At 38.9% G+C, this 26,710-nt stretch overlaps 3 protein-coding genes across 4 annotated transcripts in view; 2 read left to right on the top strand and 1 right to left on the bottom strand.

The window, feature by feature from the left end:
* The window catches only part of LOC137615248 (uncharacterized), a 68,461-nt gene extending 42,651 nt beyond the window's left edge, over positions 1-25,810 (bottom strand). The window contains exon 1 of one of the 2 annotated variants that reach the window (XM_068344967.1): positions 25,743-25,810. The gene's annotated coding sequence lies outside the window, so the exon portion shown is untranslated. Of the gene's footprint in view, positions 1-21,833; positions 21,853-25,742 lie in introns of those variants that run through there. The other variant, XM_068344968.1, reaches the window with a different exon arrangement.
* On the top strand, positions 3-2,107 carry LOC137614812 (involucrin-like). Its single transcript, XM_068344476.1, has 3 exons — positions 3-290; positions 946-1,209; positions 1,742-2,107. The coding sequence occupies exons 1-3, from the start codon at positions 3-5 to the stop codon at positions 2,105-2,107; spliced, it is 918 nt and encodes a 305-aa protein (XP_068200577.1).
* LOC137614811 (semenogelin-2-like) lies at positions 2,628-13,606 on the top strand. Its single transcript, XM_068344475.1, has 6 exons — positions 2,628-2,936; positions 3,525-3,614; positions 4,450-4,610; positions 8,869-9,247; positions 10,154-10,339; positions 13,295-13,606. The coding sequence occupies exons 1-6, from the start codon at positions 2,628-2,630 to the stop codon at positions 13,604-13,606; spliced, it is 1,437 nt and encodes a 478-aa protein (XP_068200576.1).
* Positions 25,811-26,710: the final 900 nt, after the last annotated feature.

Here is a 26,710-nt window from a genome sequence, read left to right as displayed (position 1 = left end):
TAATGAAGGACCTCTCACTGGATGAAGTCACCATTGCTTTCCAGGAAAAGCAACACGGTCTTTCATTAATGAAGCACCTTTCACAGCAAAAAGTCACCATTGCTTCTCAGGAAAAACAACAGGGTCTTTTATTAATTGAGGACCTCTCACTGGAGGAAGTCACCATTGCTTCACAGGAAGAGCAACAGGGTCTTTTGTTAATGAAGCACCTTTCAGAGCACGAAGTCACCATTGCTTCTCAGGAAAAGCAACAGGGTCTTTTATCAATTAAGGACCTCTCACTGGAAGAAGTCACCATTGCTTCTCAGGAAAAGCAACAGGGTCTTTCAGTAATTAAGGACCTCTCACTGGAGGAAGTCACCATTGCTTCTCAGGAAAAGCAACAGGGTCTTTTATTAATGAAGAACCTTTCACAGCAAGAAGTCACCATTGCTTTTCAGGAAAAGCAACAAGGTCTTTTATTAAATAAGAACCTTTCACTGAACGAAATCACCATTGTATCTCAGGAAAAGCAAAAGGGTCTTTCATCAATTAAGGACCTCACAATGGACGAAGTAACCATTGCTTCTCAAGAAAAGGAAAAGGGTCTTTTATCAGTTTAAAACTTCTCACTTGACGAAGGCAACATTGCTTCTCAGGAAAAGAAACACGGTCTTTCATTATTCAAGGACCTTTCACAGCATGAAGTCGCCATTGCTTTTCAAGAAAAGCAACAGAGTCTTTTATTGATTAAGGACCTCTCACTGGAGGAAGTTACCATTGCTTCTCAGGAAAAGCAACGGGATCTTTTATTAATTAAGAACCTCTCACTGGACAAAGTCACCATTGCATCTCAGGAAAAGCAACAGGGTCTTTTATTAATGAAGGACCTCTCTCTGGACGAAGTCACCATTGCTTCTCAGGAAAAAGCAACAGGGTTTTTCATTAATCAAGGACCTTTCACAGCACGAAGTCGCCATTGCTTCTCAGGAAAAGCAACAGAGTCTTTTATTAATCAAGGACCTCTCACTGGAGGAAGTCACTATTGCTTCTCAGGAAAAGCAACAGGGTCTTTTATTAATTAAGGACCTCTCACTGGAGGAAGTCACCATTGTTTCTCAGGAAATGCAACAGGGTCTTTCATTAATCAAGGACCTCTCACTGGACGAAGTCACCATTGCTTCTCAGGAAAAAGCAACAGGGTCTTTCATTAATCAAAGACCTTTCACAGCAAGAAGTCGCCATTGCTTCTCAAGAAAAGCAACAGAGTCTTTTATTAATCAAGGACCTCTCACTGGAGGAAGTCACTATTGCTTCTCAGGAAAAGCAACAGGGTCTTTTATTAATTAAGGACCTCTCACTGGACAAAGTCCCCATTGCATCTCAGGAAAAGCAACAGGGTCTTTTATTAATTAAGGACCTCTCACTGGACGAAGTCACCATTGCTTCTCAGGAAAAAGCAACATGTTCTTTTATTAATCAAGGACCTTTCACAGCAAGAAGTCACTATTGCTTCTCAGGAAAAGCAACATAGTCTTTTAATAATCAAGGACCTCTCACTGGAGGAAGTAACTATTGCTTCTCAGGAAAAGCAACAGGGTCTTTTATTAATTAAGGACCTCTCACTGGAAGAAGTCACCATTGCTTCCCAGGAAATGTAACAGGGTCTTTAATTAATTAAGGACCTCTCAATGGACGAAGTCACCATTGCTTCTCAGGAAAAAGCAAAACGGTCTTTCATTAATCAAGGATCCTCTCACAGCACGAAGTCGCCATTGCTTCTCAGGAAAAGCAACAGAGTCTTTTATTAATCAAGGACCTCTCACTGGAGGAAGTCACTATTGCTTCTCAGGAAAAGCAACAGAGTCTTTTATTAATTAAGGACCTCTCACTGAACAAAGTCACCATTGCATCTCAGGAAAAGGAACAGGGTCTTTTATTAATTAAGGACCTCTCACTGGAGGAAGTCACCATTGCTTTTCAGGAAAAGCAACAGGGTCTTTTATTATTGAAGCACCTTTCCCAGCACGAAGTCACCATTGCTTCTCAGGAAAAGCAACATGGTCTTCTATTAATTAAGGACCTCTCACTGAACGAAATCACCATTGTTTCTCAGGAAAAGCAATAGGGTCTTTTATTAGTTAAGGACCTCTCACCGGTGGAAGTCACTATTGCTTCCCAAGAAATGCAACAGGGTCTTTAATTAATTAAGGACCTCTCACTGGAGGAAGTCACCATTGCCTCTCAGGAAAAGCAACATAGTCTTTTATTAATTAAGGACATCTCACTGGACGAAGTCACCATTGCTTCTCGGAAAAAGCAACAGGGTCTTTTATTAGTTAAGGACCTCTCACCGGTGGAAGTCACTATTGCTTCCCAAGAAATGCAACAGGGTCTTTAATTAATTAAGGACCTCTCACTGGAGGAAGTCACCATTGCATATCAGGAAAAGCAACAGGGTTTTTTTATTAATTAAGGACCTCTCACTGGAAGAAGTCACCATTGCTTCTCAGGAAAAGCAACAGGGACTTTTATTGATTAATGACCTCTCACTGGAGGAAGTCACCATTGCTTCTCAGGAAAAGCAACAGGGGGTTTTATTAATGTAGTACCTTTCACGGCATGAAGTCACCATTGCTTCTCAAGAAATGCAACAGGGTCTTTTATTAATTAAGGACCTCTCACTGGAGGAAGTCACCATTGCATCTCAGGAAAAGCAACAGGGTTTTTTATTGATTAAGGACCTCTCACTGGAAGAAGTCACCATTGCTTCTCAGGAAAAGCAACAGGGTCTTTTATTAATTAAGGACCTCTCACTGGAGGAAGTCACCATTGCATCTCAGGAAAAGCAACAGGGTTTTTTATTACTTAAGGACATCTCACTGGAAGAAGTCACCATTGCTTCTCAGGAAAAGCAACAGGGTCATTTATTAATTAAGGACCTCTTACTGGAGGAAGTCACCATTGCATCTCAGGAAAAGCAACAGGGTTTTTTATTAATTAAGGACCTCTCACTGGAAGAAGTCACCATTGCTTCTCAGGAAAAGAAACAGGGTCATTTATTAATTAAGGACCTCTCACTGGAGGAATTCACCATTGCTTCTCAGGAAAAGCAACAGGGTCTTTTATTAATTAGGGATCTCTCACAGGACGAAGTCAGCATTTTTCTCAGGAAAATCAACAGAGAGTTTTACTAATTAAGGACCCTCTTACAGGAGGAAGTCACCATTCCTTGGCAGGTGAAGAAACAGGGTCTTTTAGTAATTAAGGCCCTCTCACAGGACGAACTCACCATTGCTTCCCAGGGAAAACAACAGGGTCTTCTATTATTTAAGGACTTTTCACAGGACAAACTCACAATTGCTTTTTAGGAAAATCAACAGGGTCTTTTATTAATTAAGGTCCTCTCATTGTACGAAGTTACCATTGCTTCACAGGAAAAGCAACAAGGTCTTTTATTAATTAAAGACCTTTGACTGAACGAAGTCACCATATCTTTGCAAGAAAAGCAACAGGGTCTCTTATTAATTAAGGACTGTTCACAGGACGAAGTCCCAATTGCTTCTCAGGAAAAGCTACAGGGTCTTTTAGCAATTATGGACCTTTCACAGGATGAAATCACCATTGCTTCTCAGGTTAAGGAATAGGGACTTTTATTAATTAAGGTCCTCTTACTGGACGAAGTCAGCATTCCTTCTCAAGAAAAGGAATAGGGACTTTTATTAATTAAAGTCCTCTCACTAGACGAAGTCAGCATTACTTCTTAAGAAAAGGAATAGGGTCTTTTATTAATTAAGGACCTCCCACTGGAAGAATTCACCATTGCTTCTCAGGAAAAATAACAGGGTCTTCTATTAATCAAGGTCCTCTCAGAGGACGAAGTCACCGTTGATTCTCAGGAAAAACATCCGAGTCTTTTAGTAATTCTAGGATCTCTCACAGGAAGAAGTGACCATTGCTTCTCAGGAAAAGAAACAGGGTCTTATATTAATGAAGGACTTCTCACTGGACGAAGTCACCATTGCTTCGCAGGAAAAGTGACAGGGTCTTTTATTAATTAAGGACTTCTCACTGGACGAAGTCACCATTGCTTCTCAGGAAAAGCAACAGGGTCATTTATCAATTAAAGACCTCTCATAGGACGGGGTCGCCATTGCTTCTCAAGAAAAGCCACAGGGTCTTTAGTTAATGAAGGACCTCTCACGTGAGGAAGTCACCATTGCTTGGCAGGAAAAGAAACGGGGTTTTTTAGTAATTAATGACCTCTCACTGGACGAATTCACCATTGCTTCTCAGGAAAAACAACCGGGTCTTTTATTAATTAAGGACTTTTTACAGATCGAGGTCACCATTACTTCTTAGGAAAAGCAACAGTGTCTTTTTTAATAAAGGACCTCTCACTGGACGAGGTCACAATTGCTTCTCAGGAAAAACATCCGAGTCTTTTAGTAATTTTAGGATCTCTCACAGGACGAAGTCACCATTGCTTCTCAGGAAAAGCAACAGGGTCTTTTATCAATTAAGGGCCTCTCACAGGACGAAGTCACCATTGCTTCTCAGGAAAAGCTACATGGTCTTTTAATAATGAAGGGACTCTCACTGGACGAAGTCACCATTGTTACTCAGGAAAAGTAACACGGTCTTTTATCAATTAAAGACCTCTCACAGGACGAAGTCACCATTGCTCCAAAGGAAAAGCAACAGGGTCCTTTTTTTAATAAAGGACCTCTCACTGGACGAGGTCATAATTGCCTCTCAGGAAAAATATCCGAGTCTTTTAGTAATTTTAGGATCTCTCACAGGACGAAGTCACCATTGCTTCTCAGGAAAAGCAACAGGGTCTTTTATTAAATAAGGACCTCTCACTGGAGGAAGACACCATTGCTTCTCAGGAGAAGCAACAGGGTCTTTTATTAATGAAGGACCTCTCACTGGACGAAGTAACCATTGCTTCTCAGGAAAAGCAACACAGTCTTTCAATAATGAAGCACCTTTCACAGCAAAAAGTCACCATTGCTTCTCAGGAAAAGCAACGGGGTCTTTTATTAATTAAGGACCTCTCACTGGAGGAAGTCACCATTGCTTCTCAGGAAAAGCAACAGGGTCTTTTGTTAATGAAGCACCTTTCACAGCATGAAGTCACCATTGCTTCTCAGGAAAAGCAACAGGGTCTTTCATCAATTAAGGACCTCTTACTGGAAGAAGTCACCATTGCTTCTCAGGAAAAGCAACAGGGTCTTTTATCAATTAAGGACCTCTCACTGGAGGAAGTCACCATTGCTTCTCTGGAAAAGCAACAAGGTCTTTTATTAATGAAGCACCTTTCACAGCAAAAAGTCACCATTGCTTCTCAGGAAAAGCAACGGGGTCTTTTATTAATTAAGGACCTCTCACTGGAGGAAGTCACCATTGCTTCTCGGGAAAAGCAACAGGGTCTTTTGTTAATGAAGCACCTTTCACAGCATGAAGTCACCATTGCTTCTCAGGAAAAGCAACAGGGTTTTTTATCAATTAAGGACCTCTTACTGGAAGAAGTCACCATTGCTTCTAAGGAAAAGCAACAGGGTCTTTTATCAATTAAGGACCTCTTACTGGAGGAAGGCACCATTGCTTCTCAGGAAAAGCAACAGGGTCTTTTATTAATTAAGGACCTCTCACTGGAAGAAGTCACCATTGCTTCTCAGGAAAAGCAACAGGGTCTTTTATTAATTAAGGACCTCTCACAGGAGGAAGTCACCATTGCTTCTCAGGAAAAGCAACAGGGTCTTTTATTAATTAAGGACCTCTCACTGGAGAAGTCACAATTGCTTCTCAGGAAAAGCAACAGGGTCTTTTATTAATTAAGGACCTCTCACTGAATGAAGTCACCATTGCTTCTCAGGAAAAGCAACAGGGTCTTTCATCAATTAAGGACCTTTCACTGGACGAAGTCAACATTGCTTCTCAGGAAATGCAACAGGGGGTTTAATTAATTAAGGACCTCTCACTGGACAAGTCACCATTGCTTCTCAGGAAAAAGCAACACGGTCTTTCATTAATTAAGGATCTCACAGCACGAAGTCACCATTGCTTCTCAGGAAAAGCAACAGGGTCTTTTATTAATTAAGGATCTCTCACTGGAGGAAGTCACCATTGCTTCTCAGGAAAAACAACAGGGTCTTTTATTAATAAGGACCTCTCACTGAACAAAGTCACCATTGCTTCTCAGGAAAAGCAACAGGGTCTTTTATTAATTAAGGACCTCTCACTGGAGAAGTCACCATTGCTTCTCAGGAAGCAACAGGGTCTTTTATTAATTAAGGACCTCTCACTCGAGGAAGTCACCATTGCTTCTCAGGAAAAGCAAGAGGGTCTTTTATTAATTAAGGACCTCTCACTGGAGAAGTCACCATTGCTTCTCAGGAAAAGCAACAGGGTCTTTATTAATTAAGCACCTTCACAGCACGAAGACACCATTGCTTCTCAGGAAAAGCAACAGGGTCTTTTATTAATTAAGGACCTCTCACAGGAACGAAATCACCATTGTTTCTCAGGAAAAGCAACAGGGTCTTTTATTAATTAAGGACCTCTCACTGGAGGAAGTCACCATTGCTTCTCAGGAAAAGCAACAGGGTCTTTTATCAATTAAGGACCTCTCACTGGAGGAAGTCACCATTGCTCTCAGGAAAAGCAACAGGTCTTTTATTAATTAAGGACCTCTCACTGGAGGAAGTCACCATTGCTTTTCAGGAAAAGCAACAGGGTCTTTTATTCATTTAGGACCTCTCACTGGAGGAAGTCACCATTGCTTCTCAGGAAAAGCAACAGGGTCTTTTATTAATTAAGGACCTCTCACTGGAGGAATTCACCATTGCTTCTCAGGAAAAGCAACAGGGTCTTTTATTAATTAAGGACCTCTCACTGGAGAAGTCACCATGCTTCTCAGGAAAGCAACAGGGTCTTTTATTAATAAGGACCTCTCACTGGAGGAAGTCACCATTGCTTCTCAGGAAAAGCAACAGGGTCTTTTATTAATTAAGCACCTTTCACAGCATGAAGTCACCATTGCTTCTCAGGAAAAGCAACAGGGTCTTTTATTAATTAAGGACCTCTCACTGGAACGAAATCACCATTGCTTTCTCAGGAAAAGCAACAGGGTCTTTTATTAATTAAGGACCTCTCACTGGAGGAAGTCACCATTGATTCTCAGGAAATGTAACAGGGTCTTTTATTAATTAAGGACCTCTCACTGGAGGAAGTCACCATTGCTTCTCAGGAAAAGCAACAGGGTCTTTTATTAATTAAGGACCTCTCACTGGAGGAATTCACCATTGCTCTCATGAAAAGCAACAGGTGTTTTTTTAATAAGGACATCTCACTGGACGAAGTCATAATTGCTCTCAGGAAAAATATCAGTCTTTTAGTAATTTCAGGTTCTCACAGGACGAAGTCACCATTGCTTCTCAGGAAAAGCAACAGGGTCTTTTATTAAATAAGGACCTCTCACTGGAGGAAGACACCATTGCTTCTCAGGAAAAGCAACAGGGTCTTTTATTAATAAAGGTCCTCTCACTGGACGAAGTAACCATTGCTTCTCAGGAAAAGCAACACGGTCTTTCATTAATGAAGCACCTTTCACAGCAAAAAGTCACCATTGCTTCTCAGGAAAAACAACAGGGTCTTTTATTAATTAAGGACCTCTCACTGGAGGAAGTCACCATTGCTTCTCAGGAAAAGCAACAGGGTCTTTTGTTAATTAAGCACCTTTCACAGCATGAAGTCACCATTGCTTCTCAGAAAAGCAACAGGTGTTTAATTAATTAAGGACCTCTCACTGGAAGAAGTCACCATTGCTTCTCAGGAAAGCAACAGGGTCTTTTATTAATTAAAGACCTCTAACTGGAGGGAGTCACCATTGCTTCTCAGGAAAACAACAGGTCTTTGATTAATGAAGCACCTTTCACAGCACGAAGTCACTATTGCTTCTCAGGAAAAGCAACAGGTCTTTTATTAATTAAGGACCTTTCACTGGAGGAAGTCACCATTGCTTCTCAGGAAAAGCAACAGTGTCTTTTATTAATGAAGCACCTTTCACAGCACGAAGTCACCATTGCTTCTCAGGAAAAGCAACAGGGTCTTTTATCAATTAAGGACCTCTCACTGGAAGAAGTCACCATTGATTCTCAGGGAAAGCAACAGGGTCTTTTATCAATTAAGGACATCTCACTGGAAGAAGTCACCATTGCTTCTCAGGAAAAGCAACAGGGTCTTTTATTAATTAAGGACCTCTCACTGGAGGAAGTCACCATTGCTTCTCAGGAAAAGCAACAGGGTCTTTTATTAATGAAGCACATCTTCACAGCACGAAGTCACCATTGCTTCTCAGGAAAAGCAACAGGGTCTTTTACTAATTAAGGACCTCTCACTGGACGAAGTCACCATTGCTTCTCAAGAATGCAACAGGGTCTTTTATCAATTAAGGACCTCTCACTGGAGGAAGTCAATTGCATCTCAGGAAAAGCAACAGGGTCTTTTATTATTGAAGCACCTTTCACAGCACAAAGTCACCATTGCTTCTTAGGAAAAGCAACAGGTCTTTTATTTATTAAGGACCTCTCACTGAACGAAATCACCATTGTTTCTCAGGAAAAGCAACGGGGTCTTTTATTAATGAAGGACCTCTCACTGGACGAAGTCACCATTGCTTCTCTGGAAAAGTGACAGGGTCTTTTATCAATTAATGACCTCTAATAGGACGGGGTTGCCATTGCTTCTCAAGAAAAGCAACAGGGTCTTTAGTTAATGAAGGACCTCTCACGTGAGGAAGTCACCATTGCTTGGCAAGAGAAGAAACTGGGTCTTTTAGTAATCAAGGACCTCTCACTGGACGAAGTCACCATTGCTTCTCAGGAAAAAGCAACAGGGTCTTTCATTAATCAAGGGCCTTTCACAGCACAAAGTCGCCATTGCTTCTCAGGAAAAGCAACAGGGTCTTTTATTAATTAAGGCCCTCTCACTGGAAGAAGTCACCATTGCTTCTCAGGAAATGCAACAGAGTCTTTTATTAATTAAGGACCTCTCACTGGAAGAAGTCAACATTGCTTCTCAGGAAAAGCAACAGGGTCTTTTATTAATTAAGGACCTCTCACTGGAGGAAGTCACCATTGCTTCTCAGGAAAAGCAACACGGTCTTTTATTAAATAAGGACCTCTCACTGAACAAAGTCACCATTGCATCTCAGGAAAAGCAACAGGGTCTTTTATTAATTAAGGACCTCTCACTGGAAGAAGTCACCATTGCTTCTCAGGAAATGCAACAGGGTCTTTTATTAATTAAGGACCTCTCACTGGAGGAAGTCACCATTGCTTCTCAGGAAAAGCAACAGGGTAGTTTATTAATTAAGGACCTCTCACTGGAGGAAGTCACCATTGCTTCTCAGGAAAAGCAACAGGGTCTTTTATTAATTAAGCACCTTTCACAGCACAAAGTCACCATTACTTCTCAGGAAATGCAACAGGGTCTTTTATTAATTAAGGACCTCTCACTGGAAGAAGTCACCATTGCTTCTCAGGAAATGCAACAGGGTCTTTTATTAATTAAGGACCTCTCACTGGAAGAAGTCACCATTGCTTCTCAGGAAAAGCAACAGGGTAGTTTATTAATTAAGGACCTCTCACTGGAGGAAGTCACCATTGCTTCTCAGGAAAAGCAACAGGGTAGTTTATTAATTAAGGACCTCTCACTGGAAGAAGTCACCATTGCTTCTCAGGAAATGCAACAGGGTCTTTTATTAAGAAAAGACCTCTCACTGGAGGAAGTCACCATTGCTTCTCAGGAAAAGCAACAGTGTCTTTTATTAATTAAGGACCTCTCACTGGAAGAAGTCACCATTGCTTCTCAGGAAATGCAACAGGGTCTTTTATTAATTAAGGACCTCTCACTGAACGAAATCAACATTGTTTCTCAGGAAAAGCAACAGGGTCTTTTATTAATTAAGGACCTCTCACTGGAGGAAGTCACCATTGCTTCTCAAGAAATGCAACAGGGTCTTTTATTAATTAAGGACCTCTCAGTGGAGGAAGTCACCATTGCCTCTCAGGAAAAGCAACACGGTCTTTTATTAATTAAGGACCTCTCACTGGAGGAAGACACCATTGCTTTTCAGGAAAAGCAACAGTGTCTTTTATTGATTTAGGACCTCTCACTGGAGGAAGTCACCATTGCTTCTCAGGAAAAGCAACAGGGTCTTTTATTAATTAGGGACCTCTCACGGGAGGAATTCACCATTGCCTCTCAGGAAAAGCAACATGGTCTTTTATTAATTAAGGACCTCTCACTGGACGAAGTCACCATTGCCTCTCAGGAAAAGCAACAGAACAGGGTCGTTTATCAATTAATGACCTCTCACTGGAGGAAGTCACCATTGCTTCTCAGGAAATGCAACAGGGTCTTTTATTAGGTAAGGACCTCTCACTGGAGGAAGTCACCATTGCATCTCAGGAAAAGCAACAGGGTCTTTTATTATTAAAGCACCTTTCAAAGCATGAAGTCACCATTGCTTCTTAGGAAAAGCAACATGGTCTTTTAGTAATTAAGGACCTCTCACTGAACGAAATCACCATTGTTTCTCAGGAAAAGCAACAGGGTCTTTTATTAATTGAGGACCTTTCACTGGAGGAAGTCACCATTGCTTTTCAGGAAATGCAACAGGGTCTTTTATTAAGTAAAGACCTCTCACTGGAGGAAGTCACCATTGCTTCTCAGGAAAAGCAACAGGGTCTTTTATTAATTAAGGACCTCTCACTGGAGGAAGTCACCATTGCTTTTCAGGAAAAGCAACAGGGTCTTTTATTAATTAAGGACCTCTCACTGGAGGAATTCACCATTGCCTCTCCGGAAAAGCAACACGGTCTTTCATTAATGAAGCACATTTCACAGCACGAAGTCACCATTGCTTCTCAGGAAAAGAAACAGGGTCTTTGATCAATTAAGCACCTCTCACTGGAAGAAGTCACCATTGCTTCTCAGGAAAGGCAACAGGGTCTTTTATTAATTAAGGGCCTCTCACTGGAGGAAGTCATCATTGATTCTCAGGAAAAGCAACAGGGTCTTTTATTAATGAAGCACATTTCACAGCACGAAGTCACCATTGCTTCTCAGGAAAAGCAACAGGGTCTTTTATTAATTAAGGACCTCTCACTGGACGAAGTCACCATTGCTTCTCAAGAGAAGCAACAGGGTCTTTTATCAATTAAGGACCTCTCACTGGAGGAAGTCACCATTACTTCTCAGGAAATGCAACAGGGTCTTTTATTAGTTAACGACCTCTCACTGGAGGGAGTCACCATTGCATCTCATGAAAAGCAACAGGGTCTATTATTATTGAAGCACCTTTCAGAGCACGAAGTCACCATTGCTTCTTAGGAAAAGCAACATGGTCTTTTATTAATTAAGGACCTCTCACTGAACGAAATCACCATTTTTTCTCAGGAAAAGCAACAGGGTCTTTTATTAATGAAGGACCTCTCACTGGACGAAGTCACCATTGCTTCTCTGGAAAAGTGACAGGGTCTTTTATTAATTAAGGACCTCTCACTGGACGAAGTCACTATTGCTTTTCAGGAAAAGCAACAGGGTCTTTTATCAATTAAAGACCTCTCATAGGACGGGGTTGCCATTGCTTTCATGAAAAGCAACAGGGTCTTCAGTTAATGAAGGACCTTTCACGTGAGGAAGTCACCATTGCTTGGCAGGAGAAGAAACGGGGTCTTTTAGTAATTAATGACCTCTGACTGGATGAAGTCACCATTGCTTCTCACGAAAAAAAACAGGGTCTTTTATTAATTAAGGACCTCTCACTTGACGAATTCACCATTGCTTCTCAGGAAAAGCAACAAGGTCTTTTATTGATTAAGGACCTCTCACAAGAGTACTCACAAATGCTTCTAAGGAAAAACAACGAGGTCTTTTATCAATTAAGGTCTTCTCACTGGACAACGTCAGCATTGCTTCCCAGGAAAAGGAATAGGGTCTTTTATTAATTAAGGTCCTCTCACTGGACGAAGTCAGCATTGCTTCTTAAAAAAAGGAATAGGGTCTTTTATTAATTAAGGACCTCCCACAGGGAGAATTCACCATTGCTTCTCGGGAAAAACAACAGGGTCTTCTATTAATCAAGGACCTCTCACTGGAGAAGGTCACCATTGCTTCTCAGGAAAAGCAACAGGGTCTTTTATTAATGAAGCACATTTCACAGCGCGAAGTCACCATTGCTTCTTAGGAAAAGCAACAGGGTCTTTTATTAATTAAGGACCTCTCACTGAACGAAATCACCATTGCTTCTCAGGAAAAGCAACAGGGTCTTTCATCAATTAAGGACCTTTCACTGGACGAAGTAAACATTGCTTCTCAGGAAATGCAACAGGGTCTTTTATCAGTTTAGTACCTGTCACTAGACGAAGTCACCATTGCTTTTCAGGAAATGCAACAGGTGGTTTAATTAATTAAGGACCTCTCACTGGAAGAAGTCACCATTGCTTCTCAGGAAAAAGCAAAACGGTCTTTCATTAATCAAGGATCTTTCACAGCACGAAGTCGCCATTGCTTCTCAGGAAAAGCAACAGGGTCTTTTATTAATTTAGGACCTCTCACTGGAGGAAGTCACCATTGCTTCTCAGGGAAAGCAACAGGGTCTTTTATTAATTAAGGACCTCTCACTGAACAAAGTCACCATTGCATCTCAGGAAAAGCAACAGGGTCTTTTATTAATTAAGGACCTCTCACTGGAAGAAGTCACCATTGCTTCTCAGGAAATGTAACAGGGTCTTTTATTAATTAAGGACCTCTCACTGGAGGAAGTCACCATTGCTTCTCAGGAAAAGCAACAGGGTCTTTTATTAATTAAGGACCTCTCACTGGAGGAAGTCACCATTGCTTCTCAGGAAAAGAAACAGTGTCTTTTATTAATGAAGCACCTTTCACAGCACGAAGTCATCATTGCTTCTCAGGAAAAGCAACAGGGTCTTTTATTAATTAAGGACCTCTCACTGAACGAAATCACCATTGTTTCTCAGGACAAGCAACAGGGTCTTTTATAATTAAGGACCTCTCACTGGAAGAAGTCACCATTGCTTCTCAGGAAATGCAACAGGGTCTTTTATTGATTAAGGACCTCTCACTGGAGGAAGTCACCATTGCCTCTCAGGGATAGCAACACGGTCTTTTTTTAATTAAGGACCTCTCACTGGAGGAAGTCAGCATTGCTACTCAGGAAAAGCAACAGGGTCTTTTATTAATTTAGGACCTCTCACTGGACGAAGTCACCTTTCCTTCTCAGGAAAAGCAACAGGGTCTTTTATTAATTAAGGACCTCTCACTGGAGGAATTCACCATTGCCTCTCAGGAAAAGCAACAGGGTCTTTTATTAATTAAGGACCTCTCACTGGACGAAGTCACCATTGCTTCTCAAGAGAAGCAACAGGGTCTTTTATCAATTAAGGACCTCTCATTGGAGGAAGTCACCATTACTTCTCAGGAAATGCAACAGGGTCTTTTATTAGTTAAGGACCTCTCACTGGAGGGAGTCACCATTGCATCTCAGGAAAAGCAACAGGGTCTTTTATTATTGAAGCACCTTTCACAGCACTAAGTCACCATTGCTTCTTAGGAAAAGCAACATGGTCTTTTATTAATTAAGGACCTCTCACTGAACGAAATCACCATTGTTTCTCAGGAAAAGAAACAGGGTCTTTTATTAATGAAGGACCTCTCACTGGACGAAGTCGCCATTGCTTCTCTGGAAAAGTGACAGGGTCTTTTATTAATTAAGGACCTCTCACTGGACGAAGTCACTATTGCTTTTCAGGAAAAGCAACAGGGTCTTTTATCAATTAAAGACCTCTCATAGGACGGGGTTGCCATTGCTTCTCAAGAAAAGCAACAGGGTCTTTAGTTAATGAAGGACCTTTCACGTGAGGAAGTCACCATTGCTTGGCAGGAGAAGAAACGGGGTCTTTTAGTAATTAATGACCTCTGACTGGATGAAGTCACCATTGCTTCTCACGAAAAAAAACAGGGTCTTTTATTAATTAAGGACCTCTCACTGGACGAATTCACCATTGCTTCTCAGGAAAAGCAACAAGGTCTTTTATTGATTAAGGACCTCTCACAAGAGAACTCACAAATGCTTCTAAGGAAAAGCAACGAGGTCTTTTATCAATTAAGGTTCTCTTACTGGACGACGTCAGCATTGCTTCCCAGGAAAAGGAATAGGGTCTTTTATTAATTAAGGTCCTCTCAATGGACGAAGTCAGCATTGCTTCTTAAAAAAAGGAATAGGGTCTTTTATTAATTAAGGACCTCCCACAGGAAGAATTCACCATTGCTTCTCGGGAAAAACAACAGGGTCTTCTATTAATCAACGTCCTCTCACAGGATGAAGTCACCGGTGATTCTCAGGAAAAACAACTGGGCCTTTTATTAATTAAGGACTTTTTACAGATCGAGGTCACCATTCCTTCTTAGGAAAAGCAACAGGGTCTTTTGTTAATGAAGCACCTTTCACAGCATGAAGTCACCATTGCTTCTCAGGAAAAGCAACAGGTGGTTTAATTAATTAAGGACCTCTCACTGGAAGAATTCACCATTGCTTCTCAGGAAAAGCAACAGGGCCTTTTATTAATTAAAGACCTCTAACTGGAGGGAGTCACCATTGCTTCTCAGGAAAAGCAACAAAGTCTTTCATTAATGAAGCACCTTTCACAGCAAAAAGTCACCATTGCTTCTCAGGAAAAGCAACAGGCTCTTTTATTAATTTAGGACCTCTCACTGGAGGAAGTCACCATTGCTTCACAGGAAAAGCAAATGGGTCTTTTGTTAATGAAGCACTTTTCACAGCATGAAGTCACCATTGCTTCTCAGGAAAAGCAACAGGGTCTTTTATCAATTAAGGACCTCTCAATGGAAGAAGTCGCCATTGCTTCTCAGGAAAAGCAACAGGGTCTTTTACTAATTAAGGACCCCTCACTAGAGGAAGTCACCATTGCTTCTCAGGAAAAGCAACAAGGTCTTTTATTAATGAAGCACCTTTCACAGCACTAAGTCACCATTGCTTCTCAGGAAAAGCAACAGGGTCTTTTATTAATTAAGGACCTTTCACTGGAGGAAGTCACCATTGCTTCTCAGGAAAAGCAACAGGGTCTTTTGTTAATGAAGCAACTTTCACAGCACGAAGTCACCATTGCTTCTCAGGAAAAGCAACAGGGTCTTTTATCAATTAAGGACCTCTCACTGGAAGAAGTCACCATTGCTTCTCAGGAAAAGCAACAGGGTCTTTTATCAATTAAGGACCTCTCACTGGAAGAAGTCACCATTGCTTCTTAGAAAAGCAACAGGGTCTTTTATTAATTAAGGACCTCTCACTGGAGGAGGTCACCATTGCTTCTCAGGAAAAGCAACAGGGTCTTTTATTAATGAAGCACATTTCACAGCGTGAAGTCACCATTGCTTCTTAGGAAAAGCAACTGGGTCTTTTATTAATTAAGGACCTCTCACTGAACGAAATCACCATTGCTTCTCAGGAAAAGGAACAGGGTCTTTCATCAATTAAGGACCTTTCACTGGACGAAGTAAACATTGCTTCTCAGGAAATGCAACAGGGTCTTTTATCAGTTTAGTACCTGTCACTAGACGAAGTCACCATTGCTTTTCAGGAAATGCAACAGGTGGTTTAATTAATTAAGGACCTCTCACTGGAAGAAGTCACCATTGCTTCTCAGGAAAAAGCAAAACGGTCTTTCATTAATCAAGGATCTTTCACAGCACGAAGTCGCCATTGCTTCTCAGGAAAAGCAACAGGGTCTTTTATTAATTAAGGACCTCTCACTGGAGGAAGTCACCATTGCTTCTCAGGGAAAGCAACAGGGTCTTTTATTAATTAAGGACCTCTCACTGAACAAAGTCACCATTGCATCTCAGGAAAAGCAACAGGGTCTTTTATTAATTAAGGACATCTCACTGGAAGAAGTCACCATTGCTTCTCAGGAAATGTAACAGGGTCTTTTATTAATTAAGGACCTCTCACTGGAGGAAGTCACCATTGCTTCTCAGGAAAAGCAACAGGGTCTTTTATTAATTAAGGACCTCTCACTGGAGGAAGTCACCATTGCTTCTCAGGAAAAGAAACAGTGTCTTTTATTAATGAAGCACCTTTCACAGCACAAAGTCATCATTGCTTCTCAGGAAAAGCAACAGGGTCTTTTATTAATTAAGGACCTCTCACTGAACGAAATCACCATTGTTTCTCAGGAAAAGCAACAGGGTCTTTTATAATTAAGGACCTCTCACTGGAAGAAGTCACCATTGCTTCTCAGGAAATGCAACAGGGTCTTTTATTAATTAAGGACCTCTCACTGGAGGAAGTCACCATTGCCTCTCAGGGAAAGCAACACGGTCCTTTTTTAATTAAGGACCTCTCACTGGAGGATTTCAGCATTGCTTCTCAGGAAAAGCAACAGGGTCTTTTATTAATTTAGGACCTCTCACTGGACGAAGGCACCTTTGCTTCTCAGGAAAAGCAACAGGGTCTTTTATTAATTAAGGACCTCTCACTGGAGGAATTCACCATTGCCTCTCAGGAAAAGCAACAGGGTCTTTTATTAATTAAGGACCTCTCACTGGACGAAGTCACCATTGCTTCTCAGGAAAAGCAACAGGGTCTTTTATCAATTAAGGACCTCTCACTGGAGGAAGTCACCATTGCTTCTCAGGAAATGCAACAGGGTCTTTTATTAGTTAAGGACCTCTCACTGGAGGACGTCACCATTGCATCTCAGGAAAAGCAACAGGGTCTTTTATTAATTAAGCACCTCTCACTGGAAGAAGTAACCATTGCTTCTCAGGAAAAGGAACATGGTCATTTATTAATTAAGGACCTCTCACTGGAGGAAGTCACCATTGCTACTCAGGAAAAGCAGCAGAGTCTTTTATTAATTAAGGACATCTCACTGGAGGAAGTCACCTTTGCTTCACAGGAAAAGCAACAGGGTCTTTTAATAATTAAGGACCTCTCACAGGACGAAGTCAGCATTTTTCTCAGGAAAATCAACAGAGAGTTTTACTAATTAAGGACCTCTCACAGGAGGAAGTCACCATTCCTTGGCAGGTGAAGAAACAGGGTCTTTTAGTAATCAAGGACCTCTCACAGGACGAACTCACCATTGCTTCCCAGGGAAAACAACAGGGTCTTTTATTATTTAGGGACTTTTCACAGGACAAACTCACAATTGCTTTTTAGGAAAAGCAACAGGGTCTTTTATTAATTAAGGTCCTCTCATTGTCCGAAGTTACCATTGCTTCTCAGGAAAAGCAACAAGGTCTTTTATTGATTAAAGACCTTTGACTGAACGAAGTCACCATATCTTTGCAGGAAAAGCAACAGGGTCTCTTATTAATTAAGGACCGTTCACAGGACGAAGTCACAATTGCTTCTCAGGAAATGCAACAGGGTCTTTTAGCAATTATGGACCTTTCACAGGATGAAATCACCATTGCTTCTCAGGAAAAGCAACCGGGTCTTTTATCAATTAAGGACATCTGACTGGACGAAGTCACCGTTGATTCTCAGGAAAAGCAATAGGATCCTTTCTTAATTAAGGACCTCTCATAAGACGCAGTCACCGTTGCTTCTCAGGAAAAAAAACAGGGTCTTTTTTTAATCAAAGACCTCTCACAGGACGAAATCACCATTGCTTTTCAGGAAAAGAAACAGGGTCTTTTAATAATTAAGGATCTCTCACAAGACAAAGTCTCTGTTGCTTCTCAGGAAAAGCAACAGGGTCTTTTATTAATTAAGGACCTCTCACTGCACGAAGTCACCATTTCTTTTCAGGAAAAGCAACTTGGTGTTTGATTAATTAAGGACCTCTCACAGGACGAAGTCACCATTGCTTTTGAAGAAAAGCAACTGGGTCTTTTATTAATTAACTACCTATCACAGAAAGAGGGTACCATTGCTTCACTCTGGAAGCAATGGAGCCTTTGATAATTTAATTGAGGCTCTCTCACTGTAGGAAGTTGCCATTGCTTTTCAGGATAAGCAACAGGGTCTTTTGGTAATTAATTAGCTCTCAAAGGATGAAGTCACCCTTCCTTCTCAGGGGAAGCAACAGTGTTTCTTGGTAATTAAGGACCTCTCACTGGAGGAAGCTACCATTGCTTTTCAGGGGAAGCAACAGGGTCTTTTTCTAATAAACAATCTCTCACGGGAAGAATGTGCCATTTCTTCTCAGAGGAAGCAACAGGGTCCTTTTGTAATAAAGCATCTCTCACGGGAAGAATGTGTCATTTCTTCTCAGAGGAAGGAACAGGGTCTTTTTGTAATTAAAGACCTCTTGCAGGATGAAGATGCCATTGCTTCTCATGGAAAGCAACAGAGTCTTCTAGTAATTAAGTCCCGCTCACGGGAAGAAGGCACCATTGCTTCTCAGGGGAAGCAACATAGTCCTTTAGTAATCAAGGACCTCTCACGGGAAGAATGCGCCGTTGCTTCTCAGGGGAAGCAACAGGGTCTTTCAGTAATTAAGGACCTCTAACGGGAAGAAGACACCATTCCTTCTCGGGGGAAGCATAGGGTCTCCCAGACCTGAAAATTGTGTAGGGGAAATGGCACATCCTTCTTACTTGTGTGTCCTTAAGCGGAGACTGAATGAACAGACAGGAGAGATGGGGTTATTGTTGTAGGAGAAGAATGTCTAAGAGAATCCCTTACGATTTTTTCCATCTTTGGCGGTGAAATAAAGGTTCAAGATGCCGAGATACACGAGGACTAGCATAGCAGACACTGTTGCTGCAGGAGATGAGAATGAAGGAGCAGTGGCTGCAACCGTTCTCACCGGGAGGATTGCCGCTCTTGATGCTCGTCGTAGGGTGATTCATCTTACAGGAGAGTCTTCTGCACGATGGACAATGCTAATGAGTAACCATCTTTAAGAAAGAAAGGATTGTATCACAAGTACGGCCGGTCACTGCGAGCTATTTTCCCAGAAAACAGTGCAATTATCTGCGAAACAATAGAAGAAAGTTTTAACAACCAGAAACAGAAAAATGGGGAGGCAGCAGGGCTTGTCTGCACTGTTCCGAGGCTAATCAAAAAGTGGATATCCAAGAGAATACTATATGGAGCTGCTTGCAGGAGTAAGCTACTGCTACCTTGCTGCAACCGCGCTTCTGCCACCCACCTCGATCTAAGCTTTTGTAGCCTGAACACCAGCTCATGCTGATCAGTCTCCTAGTAAGAGAACGATTTTATATGTTTTATATTCATGTCGGAACAACTTTAATTGTAAGTACGTAAGATACGACAATGAAATATTATTGATTGTCTGTTGTTAGGCCTAAAAAACCTCACAATTCTCAATGCAAATTATTGATCTTTCACTTAATCAGTTTTATAAAATACAAGATATACACGTCAAATTTCATAATCTGTATCACAAAATAAATAAGGCAAGGCTTATATTAAATGGGGTGTCAAATGAATAGGCCACCCTATTTACACGAGGTTACCAGAATGAATAAGACTAGGTATAATCACATAAGAAATATTATTATTATTATTATTATTATTATTATTATTATTATCATTATTATTACTTTGCTTTTCCAGCTAGTGTTCTAGTTTAGCTAGAAAAATAAATAATAATAATAATAATAATAATAATAATAATGATAATAATAATAATAATGATAATAATAATAATGATAATAATAATAATAATAATAATAATAATAGAAAGTCATCAGCTGTGAGTGCGTCAATAAAACAGGAAATTTCGACTGTTCAGGTCGTAAGCTCAAAGATACTAGCGACAGTGAATTGAAAAACCTTAAGATAGCAGCAGACAGTAGTCAAATGATGCCAATGGAAAGACTAAAGCCCCCCTGACACTTGCACGCATTCGTGGCACGCACTGGCACGCATTGATGCGCGAACTCGCGTGAACGAGCCGTGAAAATGTCGTGAACAGTGCGGAAACTCGCGTGCCAGAGCGTACCAATGCGTGCCATGCGGGCCCAAAACTTTGAAATGTTTAAAGTTTGTGGCACGCATTGGCACGCACTAAATGGCCGTGAACGATGCGCCAACTGGAGTGAACTGGAGTGAACAGTGAGGGAACTGGCGTGAACTGGAGTGAACTGGAGTGAACGATGCGGGAAGTGGCGTGAACTTTATAATGAAGAGAAACAAAAAGGAAACGAAAATATTAATGAAAAGGAAAGAAAAATAAACCTAGTAAATTTTTATATTTGCTGTTTTAATGTGAAAAAAAAATGATATCTTATTTCAAACTATTTCTATAACTTTATAATGAAGAGAAACAAAAAGGAAACGAAAAAATTAATGAAAAGGAAAGAAAAATAAACCTAATAAATTTTTATATTTGCTGTTTTAATGTGAAACAAAATTATATCTTAAAAATTCAAACTATTTCTATAACTTTATAATGAAGAGAAACAAAAAGGAAACGAAAAAATTAATGAAAAGGAAAGAAAAATAAGCCTAATAAATTTTCATATTTGCTGTTTTAATGTGAAAAAAAATTATATCTTATTTCAAACTATTTTTATAACTTTATAATGAAGAGAAACAAAAAGGGAACGAAAAAATTAATGAAAAGGAAAGAAAAATAAACCTAATAAATTTTTATATTTGCTGTTTTAATGTGAAAAAAAAATTATATCTTATTTCAAACTATTTTTATAACTTTATAATGAAGAGAAACAAAAGGGAAACGAAAAAATTAATGAAAAGAAAAGAAAAATAAACCTAATAAATTTTTATATTTGCTGTTTGAATGTAAAAATAAAATGATGTCTTATTTCAAACTATTTCTATAACTTTATAATGAAGAGAAACAAAAAGGAAACGAAAAAATTAATGAAAAGGAAAGAAAAATAAACCTAATAATTGTTTATATTTGCCGTTTGAATGTAAATATAAAATGATGTCTTATTTCATGCACACACTTATTTTCCTCTATTACCAATCAAGACCCAAAACTTTTGTTTTGAATAAAAATGAACTGAAAAATAAACCCAAGAAATTTTTAAGTTTGCTGTTTGAATGTAAAAATAAAATGATGTTTTATTTCATCAACATACTTATTCTTCTTTATTACCTTAAAATGAAGGGCAAAACAAATTTTTTCTGTTTGCAGTTTTAATGTAAAAATAAAATGATTTCTTATTTCAACACACTTTTTTCTCTATTACCTTAAAATCAACAGCCTAAAAACTTTTCATGTTTGCTGCTTTTAATGTTAAAATAAAATGCTTTCTTAATACTTGTACATATTTCATGTCTGCTATTTATATGTAAATCAAATGCTTTTTTATTGAAACTAAAATAAAGGGCAACAAAAAATACAAACGAAAAAGATACGTTTCTTCTCCTCAATGCAATGGTGTCTCTGACAGAATGCATTGTTGTCTCTTCCGAACCCAATCCAAGAATGTCCTCGGGTTGGAGAAGCCCCGTTTTTATATGGAGTGGCCAATTCGTGAACTGGCGTGAACTGGCGTGACCAATGCGGAAACGATGCGGAATGATGAGTGAACTCGCGTGAACGTGTCGTGAACGATGCGCGAACTACGCGTGCCAATTCGTGCCATCGCGTGAACGTCGCGTGAACGTCGCGTGAACGATGCGCGAACTGGAGTGAACTGGTCGTGAACAGTGAGCGAAAAACACCAGTGCGTGCCAAAAAGTGGCACGCACTGGCGCGCATCAATGCGTGCCAGTGCGTGGCAAAAATGCGCGCAAGTGTCAGGGGGGCTTAAGAAATGCTCCTCAGTCTCTAAACCAGTGCGTTACTAACAATTAAAAATTTGACAGTATAAATATTCCAAGCAGTAGTTGGATGTGCGTCAGTGTATTTTGTAATTTTCATGCTGTAGTATGTCCAGTATGTAGCCTATATATCAATTTTGTAATGTAGAATGGATATATATTTGGCTAAGAGATGGAAGTTTTAATCTATAGACTCATCTTCTTCGTCTTGAAATGTCATGGGCAAGTGTTCCCCCTGGGAATTTAAAACAAAATTACATAAGATAAGAGGAAACTACAAAACAGTTGCAAAATATACTTCCCAAGATAATCATCATTTATTTACACCCAATCTCCCTCGGCCATATGTCTATCAATCCAGTGTTTAAATGAATACGAATATTCTACAAACATCTCTTAATGTTGAGAATACTGATCCGCGAATCGACTGAAACTGCTAAGAACATTGTTGCTAACACAAGCAAACTTTTGAAATTCAAAGTATTTTAGTAACATTTAGTTTTAAATACTAAAAAGCAAATATTGGCTATAAATTATGTATATATCTGCATAGCGTGAGAGTGTGTTTACATGTAGGCCTATATATACTGTACACACACACACACACACACACACACATATATATATATATATATATATATATATATATATATATATATATATATATATATATATATATATATATATACAACAAACCTAGCTCTCTCTCTCTCTCTCTCTCTCTCTCTCTCTCTCTCTACACAACAAACCTAGCTCTCTCTCTCTCTCTCTCTCTCTCTCTCTCTCTTTATATATATATATATATATATATATATATATATATATATATATATATATATATATATATATATAAATTTCTACCTCATACCTGGGATCGAACGCTAGCCCCTTCTAATGAAAGGCCAGGTCGAAACCAACCATGTCACGAGAGCCCATAAAAAGAATTGGACCTGGCCTTTCATTAGAAGGGGCTAGCGTTCGATCCCAGGTATGAGGTAGAAATTTATTTCTATTCGAACACGATGTTGTGTTGATATTAATCCATATTGACTCATTAGGGGTAATTTGAATGAATTACTACCAATTGTGTCACGTGGTGGCCCGGGGAATTGGGTAAAACTCGCTGGTAAGAGACTGATGTCTCGCCAGGTAAATCCTCGGACAGCTGGTAGCGGTCAGGTTCCAATTCTTTTTATGGGCTCTCGTGACATGGTTGGTTTCGACCTGGCCTTTCATTAGAAGGGGCTAGCGTTCGATCCCAGGTATGAGGTAGAAATTTATTTCTATTTGAACACGATGTTGTGTTGATATTAATCCATATTGACTCATTAGGGGTAATTTGAATGAATTACTACCAATTGTGTCACGTGGTGGCCCGGGGAATTGGGTAAAACTCGCTGGTAAGAGACTGATGTCTCGCCAGGTAAATCCTCGGACAGCTGGTAGCGGTCAGGTTCCAATTCTTTTTATGGGCTCTCGTGACATGGTTGGTTTCGACCTGGCCTTTCATTAGAAGGGGCTAGCGTTCGATCCCAGGTATGAGGTAGAAATTTATTTCTATTTGAACACGATGTTGTGTTGATATTAATCCATATATATATATATATATATATATATATATATATATATATATATATATATATATATATATATATATATATATATATATATATATATATATGATAGTGTACTAAAAGTGTGACAATTGTAAATAAAAATTGAAAAGAGTGACATAACACAACATGTAACTGTGTCAGTGGTAATAAAGTTAATGGTACTCATATATACAACGATAGGTGTACCCATTACTTAATCTTAACTGTTAAAAAGTAATGTGTACCACAATTTCCACGACATAAACCCAAGTGTGTGGAGCACTTAACACCTGCAAGAATGCAATCTTCCAAGACCAAATCATAGTGTAGACGAGGCTTGGCACAGGAAATTCGAGACAGTCGTTGAAGGATCATATCATATGGGAGTTTCCTCGATGATTCATGAATTCATAAAGGAAGACCATCACACAGAGGTACAAGGTTTAACTTCGGGTATTTATCGGAGGGAAAGGATGAGGGAGAAAATTCAAAGAGAAATAAGCTTGCTACACTTTCAAGGAAGAGAATTGTTTCGTTATATGATTATATTCTAGGAATTACTCATAACTTACATTTCAGCTATTGCAATAGTCATCATAATGACGATTGATTGATTGATTGATCTGAGGTTTTCTGGCACCCTTGGATGACGATGAACTGGATGAATGTTAAAAGTGTTTTTTTTATCTATTACATTTTTAGAATAAATGTTTTAAGCATTTTCACGTATTTAAAACTGACGAAGTTAATAAACGTTGTCTTTTTTTAAATACTTTTACATTTCAATAATAAATGATTGAATATCTTTAGACTGTATTTCAATTCCAGGTTTATATTCATATATGTGTCTTCTTATCAGACAAACGGTAAGCAATCATTGTTAAGAGCAAAATCATATCTTCCCATAAATCTCTTCTGATATGTTACTCCTTCAATTACAATTTTGACACTTTTCCTCTTTTGTTATGTCGCTCTTTTAAAATGATCCCATATATATATATATATATATATATATATATATATATATATATATATATATATATATATATATATATATATATATATATATATATATATATATATATATATATTGGTTACGTTGCATAATATTGGATTTTATAATTTAACTGATTTACGTCAGTTAGGCCTACCAGAGAAAATTTTACATTTATTTTTTTCCTAAAAAATATGTTTATTACCGCAATGCAATGCCAGTATTGTTATGTAATCTTTTGGTAGCATCTTATTCTTCTTAATTTCCGAAGTTTTCAATTAGATTAATATTTGCATTTGTCTGTCTTTGCATAGCTTATACCTACTTTTCTTTAAAGGTATCAAATTGATAAACATAGGCCTGCTGTGCTACGCTCTTATGGTAAAACCAGACAAAATATCCCTTTTAAACATACTATCGTTATGAAAAACACTCAGATTGCCCAGATCTCTGGGCAATCTAGGTGTTTATCATAACAACAGTAAGTTTACCATTTTCATAATGCAAAAACGATTCAGAGAAAGTATTTCATATATACCTTATTCACTTAGACCTAATCAAACTTACTTTGTGACATGCTGTATGCAGCCTTGTCAATTCATGTGGTATTTATTATAAGCAATTAGACCTAGTCTTATTCATCTTGATAGCCTTGTGGAAATAAGACATTTCTGATTAATTGTCATGTGCACCTTAACGATTGTTCTTTGTAAGGAGAATAAAGTTTATTGTCTTTCAAAGGGACTAGCCGGGGGGGGGGGGGGTGTAAGTCTCCTTGATCAGCTTACCGAGACTAAATATTGAAGTTACACCTGTAAGCCTATCTTTAAGTTTCAAAACCTGACGACCGCAAATGAGTTACTCAGCATTGGTGAAATTCCGGTTACATTTCCATAATTCTGATGATAATTACCAATTTGATTTGATGAATAGAATTCTGGTCTATTAGGCCGAAGAAATGTCCATAAAAATGTGCGCAAGTATGGCAATTATTGTGTATAGGCCTACAGATGTCAGATACAGTACAATCGAATCAAGAAATTTGTAGATTGATGATGAAAACGACTCATTAACATAGAGAAGATTTGTTTTACCTGTTGCCAGTTAGTATGTTTTAGCTCCAATAAGCTAAACCTATTGCATGCTGCAGATCTAAAGGCCTACGTAGCCACAGACTGATTAATTTCAAACAACTTTTGAAAAATCGTTTTTTATTTGCTGACAATTAATAGTTGCCTGCAATGAATAGAAATAAAATGGTATAAATGGCGGTGCCAGGGAGTTCTAGTGGCTTAGGTCAAAAAAAAAAAAAAAAAAAAAAAACTTGATAAAGTCAATATTCCCTTACCAGAGCAAGTTGAAATACGTCCGCTCACTCTGATGGCACAGCTACAAATGACACGATGTCTAAATCTGATGTCTTGTAGGGACTTGGGGTTCGGGTTACTTATATATATATATATATATATATATATATATATATATATATATATATATATATATATATATATATATATATAGAGAGAGAGAGAGAGAGAGAGAGAGAGAGAGAGAGAGAGAGAGAGAGAGAGAGAGAGAGAGAGAGAGAGATGGAAAATATCTCATTAAACAAATCATCGCTATAGTCTATCCTTTATGAAGAGGCAGCGAATATTGATTTGTGTTGCCCTATCTAATGAGAAAAAAAAAAGACAAATGTAAGAATGCAAGATTCAGAAGTAACCTACGCCTAGTGAATGCTAACGTTATTGCTAGAAATGCTGTATTAACCGGCTAAAAGGGTAATACATTTTGAAGTTTACTGTCTGATATTAATCTTGAATTGAGTAACTGGCTATAATAAAGATATATAAAGAAAAATATACGAGTGAGGGTAGGGACAAAATCAAATACATAGGAGAGTAATAAATTTTGGTTAACCTTGTATGCATTAACTGGCCTGATTTAATTGTCAAAGACATTCAGTTTCACAATTAATATTTATAAATGTGGTTATTCTTATCAGTGTAAAGAGAAAAAATTAACTTGCATATGACTGTGCATGTGAATCCAAAGGTGAATTATATCATTAGAATATGGATGCCTGACTTGGAATCAAAGTTTTCCACTAAAACATGCAAAAGATTCCTAACTGCAGCAACTAATATTAGTTGACACACACACACACACACACACACACACTATAGTTTGGTTTTCTTCATGGATGTTAAGAAAATGTTTGATATCCCAGATTCCCAGCCTCCTTTTCACAAGTTTTCTGTTCACTCGATGTACAGAAAATCACAAATCTTTCTCCTTAATTCCATTCTTTCTCAG

This window comes from Palaemon carinicauda, chromosome 21 (genome assembly GCF_036898095.1).
Source record: "Palaemon carinicauda isolate YSFRI2023 chromosome 21, ASM3689809v2, whole genome shotgun sequence".
NCBI classification, from domain to species: Eukaryota; Metazoa; Arthropoda; class Malacostraca; order Decapoda; family Palaemonidae; genus Palaemon; species Palaemon carinicauda.
The sequence above is the reverse complement of the archived record's forward strand: the minus strand, read 5'-3'. Positions and strand labels throughout refer to the sequence as shown.

Excerpts from the sequence above, each read along its gene's own strand:
- LOC137614812 (XM_068344476.1), top strand. The coding sequence starts at position 3 with ATGAAGGACCTCTCACTGGATGAAGTCACCATTGCTTTCCAGGAAAAG. Across the intron at positions 291-945 it reads AGGACCTCTCACTGGAAGAA|CACGAAGTCGCCATTGCTTC; the intron begins GTCACCATTGCT and ends GACCTTTCACAG. Across the intron at positions 1,210-1,741 it reads TTAATCAAAGACCTTTCACA|CACGAAGTCGCCATTGCTTC; the intron begins GCAAGAAGTCGC and ends ATCCTCTCACAG.
- LOC137614811 (XM_068344475.1), top strand. The coding sequence starts at position 2,628 with ATGCAACAGGGTCTTTTATTAATTAAGGACCTCTCACTGGAGGAAGTC. Across the intron at positions 3,615-4,449 it reads AAATCACCATTGCTTCTCAG|GACGAAGTCACCATTGCTTC; the intron begins GTTAAGGAATAG and ends GATCTCTCACAG. Across the intron at positions 10,340-13,294 it reads AGGAAAAGCAACAGAACAGG|GAAAAGCAACAGGGTCTTTT; the intron begins GTCGTTTATCAA and ends TTTCCTTCTCAG.